Raw genomic sequence first — 7,149 nt, 5'->3', positions numbered from 1 at the left:
AAATTAGATTCTTCACGAACGATCTCCATATTTGGCGAAGTAGATCGTTTTCATCCATAACATGCTTGATAACAACGCAAATCCAAATCCACCAAAAAACCCTAATCATAGAATCTATAATACAAAACAGAATGGGTTTTTGATCTTGGACGGTCAGATAACATTTGGAGAGACAAATGTTGCATCCGACCATCCCAGTCTCATCCCAGCAAAAGACATCCTACGGTTGTCGTTTCTGTAACCCATCCCAATATGAATCAAAATTTATTAATCCTTATCTATTGCATCACATTTTAACTCAAGATATTCAAAGAAACATTAAATGGAATCATACATTCATTAATTGGATTTAGTGGTGGCATGATGAATCTAATGGGAAATGAGATTTATTTGTTTATTTTTATTCGTAACTCATAACTGAGATATGCATACACACTACTGACTTTGTATTCGTTTTTGGATAACGTATATGAATAATTTTACAATGTACTTATAGACATTCTTTTTTGTTTAAAACAAAATAGAAAACTATCATGCAAAGGAACACGATTTAATTTAAAGTCCGGAAAAAAAAGAAAAATTACACCACCCAGATATCATACTAAAGCAGTGTCGTTACGGCACGAGTTATCTTTAGATATTTATTAGAACTCTCTGTTAACCTCATGCCGTGCCGCTACGGAACGGGTATTCTAGTAAGAAAACAAGTCATGATAGTATTGTAAAACCATCAGACCGATTAGAAAACCATAAAAATTATTTAGAAACAAATTTTTTTATATATATTGAAAGATAAATATATACAAGGAAACAAACTCGATCCGTCCGGTAGATCTGAATAATCAAACCAAAATCAGACGGATCAAGGATCTGAGATTCAAAGAAAGTAGTTTTTTTTGTTTTTTTCCCATTCTTTGTTTCAGAGAGAAAATGAGGAGACTTAGAGGGCTTGAGATGAGAATTTGAACCAACAGGTCGATCATGTGCCTCTTTTCCATAACTTTATTTAATTCTACTAAGACCTGCATCAATGTGTTTTATATAAACAAAAGAAAAGAAAAACCTTGAGAGACATATAATCAAGCATTCAATGTAAAAAAAATTTCAAACGGGTGAACGATTGCGAGGATAAGGATATCAATTTTGTCTTCTAAATTTTAACATGGTTAGGCTGTGAAGTGTTTTTTGTCAGACTAATTAAGAACATAATTCAGGCTAGAAGAGTTCATGGGGCGAAAGATTGCCAAGGTGAATCCCGTTCCTATTGTTTCCTTAAAATTTTTGCAAGACCAAGAGGGTACAAGAAATACATGGTTGAGGAAAAAACAGTAAAATCCCTCTTTGATGCACAAGGAAGTATGTTTACACTGCAATTTGAAGAAATACAGGAAGTACAGAAAGTGACATTACAGGGTGTAGTTTATACTTCTCTAATATGTTGTACAAGTTAAGTTGAATTTACAAATTTTAGATTACATCATTCATCATGTTTTCTGGAATTAATTGGTTTTAATTCAGGTGTTTTACTTCGTAAAATGGGATCTAAAACGAACTCTGAGCCTGATAATATTTCTTCAGTAGAAGAAATGAAAATTCCTTCGATTGAATTACCTGATGAACTATTTGAGAAAAGATTATATCCATGGCGTTTTTCTTTAATTGGTAGATTAAATTTACAGAAGATCAAATTTGTTGATGCTGCAATAATTCTTAAAAATCAATGGAAATTAATTGGGGAATGTAAGTTAATTCCATTTGGTAGAGGTTTCTTTACCATCAAATTGGATAATGCTACAGACCGTAACTACATCAAATCTCAAGTATGGGAAGTTACAAATCAAATCTTCGACCTACCAGTCAAAGAACTTCTAAGGCTTTTGTTTGGGTGAGATTTCCAGGTTTAGGTCTTGAATTCTGGAGTGAATCAATTCTGTTCAAAATTTGTAAAGAAATAGGAACTCCAATTAAAATTGATGAGGCAACAGCTAAATGTGATGTTGGATATTATGCAAATGTCTTGGTTGAGGTAGATTTTGCTTCTTCAGTTCCAAACAAAGTATGGATTGGGACTAAATATGGGGTTTTTTTCAAGAGGTTTCCATTCCAGATTGTCCAAAATACTGCAGTAGCTGCAAAATGGTAGGTCACTTTATCACAGAATGTAGAGTATAAAAAGCAAAAAGGAATGAAACTAATTCAGAAAACATAATTACTCCACAACAGCCTAAGAGTTCCTCAGAAATTCTTCAGTAGCCTAAATCAAGTTCAACAAACAATTTTCAATGCTTTATCTTCAGCAAGTGTCACTAAGTCATTGCCCTTTGATATTTGTGATACATCATCAGATGACAATGAAGACTCTGTCATCCATGCAATTCATGTTACTCCAAAAGTTCCAGTTCATCAAATTATTCACACTGCTACTACTGGGAGATTCAGTCCTCTTGAATGTGTTCAAGAAAATATTCTTGAAGATATTGTGGTTAATGAAGATAAGACAACAGATGTTGTAGAAACTCCTCAAATCAAATTTGTAGATGGAAAAACAGGGACAGTTTCTAATGAAACTGTTAAGGTTACTTCATGGTCAAAAGTGGTTGAAAAGAAAGTGATTAATCCTACTTCTACTTATTCCACTTCTCAACATTCTCCAGGTGCAGCTAAAGGTGGTAATCCAATTGTTACAAATAAGAAACATAATCTCAGACAAAATCATGGTAAGGGAGGTACCAAAAATCCTCCACCACCAAGATGAAGATCATATATTAGAATATTCGGGGCCTAAGAAGACCCAGGGCTCAGAATAAACTAAGGTCTTTGGTGAATCAATTTAACCCATCTCTAGTTTGGGTTGCAGAACCAAAATTTTCTTGTAGTGCTTCTTTTTGCAGTCAATTAAATTTCCCTGGAATGAAAAGTATGGTGATACATAATTCAACCTCATCTACAAAAGGTAATTTATGGTTATTCTGGAATGTTTCTTTATCTACTCCTCAAGTTATTTCAATGTCTAGCCAAATAGTAACTGTCAGTATTGGTGAAGTATTAGTTTCTGGTGTTCATGCTCATGTTAAAAAGAGTCAAATAAAGTTTCTATGGTCAGAGATGGAAATAATTAGTCAGCTACAAAAACCATGGGTTTTTTTAGGTGATTTTAATGCTATAATTTCACCTGAAGAGAAATTTGGTGGTAAAGCTCCTAACATAATTTCAATGATGGATTTTATTCATTGCCTTAATGAATGTAACTTAATTCAAGCTCCTAGTACATGTCAGCAATACACTTGGTCCAATTGTCAACAAGGAACAAAAAGAATCCTATGTAATCTAGATAGAGTTGTTTTCAATCCTTTATGGTTACAGAAGTATGGTGATTGGGGATATAAGGTTGGATTGAGGATAGTTTCAGATCATGCTCCTTTATTATGTGGTTGTGCAAGCATACCCAGACCAAAGAATGTTCCCTGGAAATTTCAGAAAATGTGGATTGATCATCCATCATTCTTAAGTGAAGTGAAGAAAGTATGGACTGAGAATATTATTGGTGATCCATCTTTTATTTTCATGCAGAAGCTAAAAAAAGCTAAAAAAGTTCTTAAGTGAGTGGAATTGGAGTGTATTTGGTAATATTAATACAAAAATTAAGGAGGCAGAAGAGAAAGTTCAAAAAGCAATGGAGTTATCTGATCAAAATCCCTTAAATGAAGATCTTTTAGCCAACTTAGTAGCAGCACAAAATGAACATGCAACTAGAGAAGTTCAAGCAAATATTCTTATGAGACTTAAATCAAGAGCAAAATGGATTAAAGATGGTTCTGCAAACACTGCATACTTCCATGCTAGAATGAAGATTAGACAAGCAAGAAATACAATTAGTGAACTAGAAGATGCGAATGGAAATATTATTAGTGATCAATCTCAAATTGCAGATACTTTAGTCAAGCATTTTCAACAAAAATTTGAAGCTCAAGATGTTGATGTTTCTGAAGAATTGCTTGATGTTATTCCCTCAGTTATTACATATGAAGACCAAGAAATGTTGGACTCAATTCCCACCACTGAAGAAATCAAGAAAATTGTTTTTGAAATGGACTCAGATAGTGCCCCTGGTCCAGACAGATTTCCTGGATCTTTTTATAAAAGTTGATGGGATATAATTCAATTGGATTTAAAAGATGCCATACAATTTTGTTGGAGAAGAAGATTTATCCCCAAAGGCCTGAATTCAAATTTCTTAACCCTCATTCCTAAATGTGCAGGTGCTAAGAAAGCAAGTCAATATAGACCAATTGGATTGAGTAATGTATTATTCAAAATTTTCACAAAGATAATTTCTGTCAGAATGAATGGACTCATGGAGAAGTTAATTTCATTACAACAGGCTTCTTATGTTAAAGGAAGAAGCATTCAAGAACAAATACTTCTAGCTTCAGAGATGGTAAATGAAATGAGGAAAAAGAGAAGAGGCGGTAATGTGGCTTTTAAACTGGACATATCACATGCTTATGATTCTGTAAGTTGGACTTTTCTTCTTAAAGTTATGCAAAAATATGGATTTTCATCATCTTGGTGTGATTGGTTGTTAACCATGTTTAAATCTGCAAAATTATCAGTAATGGTCAATGGAGGACCATGTGGCTTTTTCTCAATGCATAGGGGTCTTAAGCAGGGTGATCCGTTATCCCCTATTTTATTTATTTTGATGGAAGATGTATTGAGTAGAAATATCACAAATTTGGTTGATACAGGGCAAATAACTCCAATGGTAGTTAGAAATGGAATATATCCAACACACTTATTTTTTGTTGATGATGTTTTCTTATTCTGTAATGGAGCTAAGAAGACTTTGTTCTGTCTATTTAAGCTGATTGAAAAATATCAACATAGCTATGGCCAGATGATTAACAAAGCCAAAAGCAAGTGTTTCATTGATGGTACTAATTCAACCAGAAAGCAACAAATTAGCACCATAGTTGGTATGGATATATCTAATTTTCCTGATAAGTATCTTGGTATCATTCTGGCTCCAGGAAGAGTAACTACAGAAATGGTCTGGCAAATAGTTCTTATGCTTCAGAGCAAACTTGCAGCTTGGAAAGGAAGATTATTATCTTTTCATGATAGACTGATTCTTGTAAAAACAGTTTTGTGCAGCTACCCTCTTTACAATATGGCAGTTTATAAATGGCCATCTTCAGTTATTAAGATATGTGAAAAAATAATAAGGAACTTTCTATGGTCAGGTGATGGAGAGGTTAGAAAGTACAAAACTTTATCTTGGAAGAAGATCTATGTGCCATATATTGAAGGTGGCTTGGGTATTAGAAGGCTAGAAGTTCTTAACAAAATTTTGCTGACGAAAATGATGTGGAAATTGGTATACTCATCAGATGAATGGGCTCTGTTTTTTACAGCTAAGTTCAAAGATAAATATGGTATATGGTTTTCAAAATGGAAATTATCATCAGTAAGAGCATGTTTGCAATGGGCTTGGCTTACTTTACAAGAAGACATCTCTTGGAAGATTGGAAATGGTGCTAGCATCTCAGTATGGTTTGATAACTGGTATGGATCATCCCACTAATTAATGAAATTGGTTATACTGATTTTATTCATAACAATATGCAGTTGAAAGTTCATGACTTAATCATTAATGACCAATGGAATATACATCCTCAGTTGCAGCACTTGTTACAGATTGATAACTTGTCTGATATTCACAGTGGAAATGATTCCATAATATGGAACCTACATAGTAGTGGAATGTTTAATAATGCAAAGGCAGTGGAGAAAATAAGACACAAGGAAGACAAGGTTGATTGGTCTTCTTATATATGGAGGAAATCTTTGCACCCAACTATTGCCAGCAACATTTGTAAGCTTATACAAGGAGTTTATGTGAATGATGACATGAAAAGAAAACAAGGATATGAAATTCCCTCTAGATGTTATATCTGCAAATCAGAGCAGGATTTTATGGAGCACACACTGTGGCTTTGTGAATTCAGTGTTCAGGTATGGAATTGGCTTGGCAATATGTTTCAATTTCCCAGACCATACTCTTTTTCAGAAGTTTTTTCTGCAGCTAAACAACACAGTCCTATCATTGATAAAGTATGGATAATCTCTGCTTGTACTGTCATTAAGGAGTTGTGGTTTCAAAGAAACAGAGTTTTCTTTGAAGGAGGTGATGTTAATATTCATGGTTTCAAGCATAGGGTTATGAAGATTGTTCAAGATCATGGTGTCAGAATAAAAGGGGTCAGGTGGAACAAAGACTATGAAAACCAAATTCTTAGTCACTTCAAAATTGATTCTTAAGATTCCTTATTTCTTGTAATTTTTCTACTTTGTCTATTGTTTTATAGTAACTTTTGTATTCCTTTAGTTTGTCAATAAATGAAAAAAAGGGTGATTCAGCAAAAAAAAAAAAAAAAAACTCCTATTGCACCAAGTGAAAGGATTTCCATAAGAAACAACTTCATTCATATTCATCTTTAAAAGGTGTTCTCTAACAAAATTTGGGGGAAAAGAATTTTCTGGATTTCCACCCTGTTTCTCAAAACTATGCAAGATAAAGTTGAAATCTCCTACCAATAACCAAGGATTATTGTTATTTTCATTCATACTGTTAAGAAAATTCCATTGATTCCTCATACCAGTCAGGTTTAAAGAGCCATAAATGAAAGACACTACACAGTTTTTAATTGCATGCATAATATCACATAAAATATGTATCATGTTAAGAGAACAACCAAGCACTTCAATAGTCGACTTTTCAAAATAACCAAAGGAAAGACCTCCATATTTACCATTTGCAGGAATAATAGACCAAGAATCAAAAGGCAAGTTTTGAGTATACTTTCTAACAACATCTTCATCAACCATAGTTTCTAGTAAGTAAACACAATCTATTTTGTTTTTCCTAATCAAATTAAACAAGTGCCTCCATTTTTTATCCGAACAACACCCATTAATATTCCAACACAAGAATTTCATTTTAAGAAAAATAAATTGAGCAACACAAGATGATCAAGGAAAAGAAACAAAGAAAGAAAATAAAATAAAAGCAAGGAGAGGGGTCTAAAGAGTTGTAAAGACTTAACTAACAAGATATTGAAAAGACAAGAACTTAAACAAGAGAATGAT

At 33.2% G+C, this 7,149-nt stretch overlaps 1 protein-coding gene across 1 annotated transcript; it reads left to right on the top strand.

The window, feature by feature from the left end:
- Positions 1-3,673: 3,673 nt before the first annotated feature.
- Positions 3,674-6,321, top strand: LOC113360454. Its single transcript, XM_026603963.1, has 3 exons — positions 3,674-4,142; positions 4,260-5,548; positions 5,629-6,321. Exons 1-3 carry the CDS (start codon positions 3,674-3,676, stop codon positions 6,319-6,321), a joined length of 2,451 nt encoding a protein of 816 aa, XP_026459748.1.
- Positions 6,322-7,149: the final 828 nt, after the last annotated feature.

The sequence above is a fragment of the Papaver somniferum genome, chromosome 3 (assembly GCF_003573695.1).
Source record: "Papaver somniferum cultivar HN1 chromosome 3, ASM357369v1, whole genome shotgun sequence".
Classification (NCBI taxonomy): Eukaryota; Viridiplantae; Streptophyta; class Magnoliopsida; order Ranunculales; family Papaveraceae; genus Papaver; species Papaver somniferum.
The sequence above is the reverse complement of the archived record's forward strand: the minus strand, read 5'-3'. Positions and strand labels throughout refer to the sequence as shown.

What these genes read in the sequence shown, in the direction of transcription:
- LOC113360454 (XM_026603963.1), top strand. Translation starts at nt 3,674, where the DNA reads ATGGAGTTATCTGATCAAAATCCCTTAAATGAAGATCTTTTAGCCAAC. An exon ending in TCCTGGATCTTTTTATAAAA is followed by an intron (nt 4,143 to 4,259) that starts GTTGATGGGATA and finishes CTAAATGTGCAG; the next exon opens with GTGCTAAGAAAGCAAGTCAA. An exon ending in GAAATGGTGCTAGCATCTCA is followed by an intron (nt 5,549 to 5,628) that starts GTATGGTTTGAT and finishes AACAATATGCAG; the next exon opens with TTGAAAGTTCATGACTTAAT.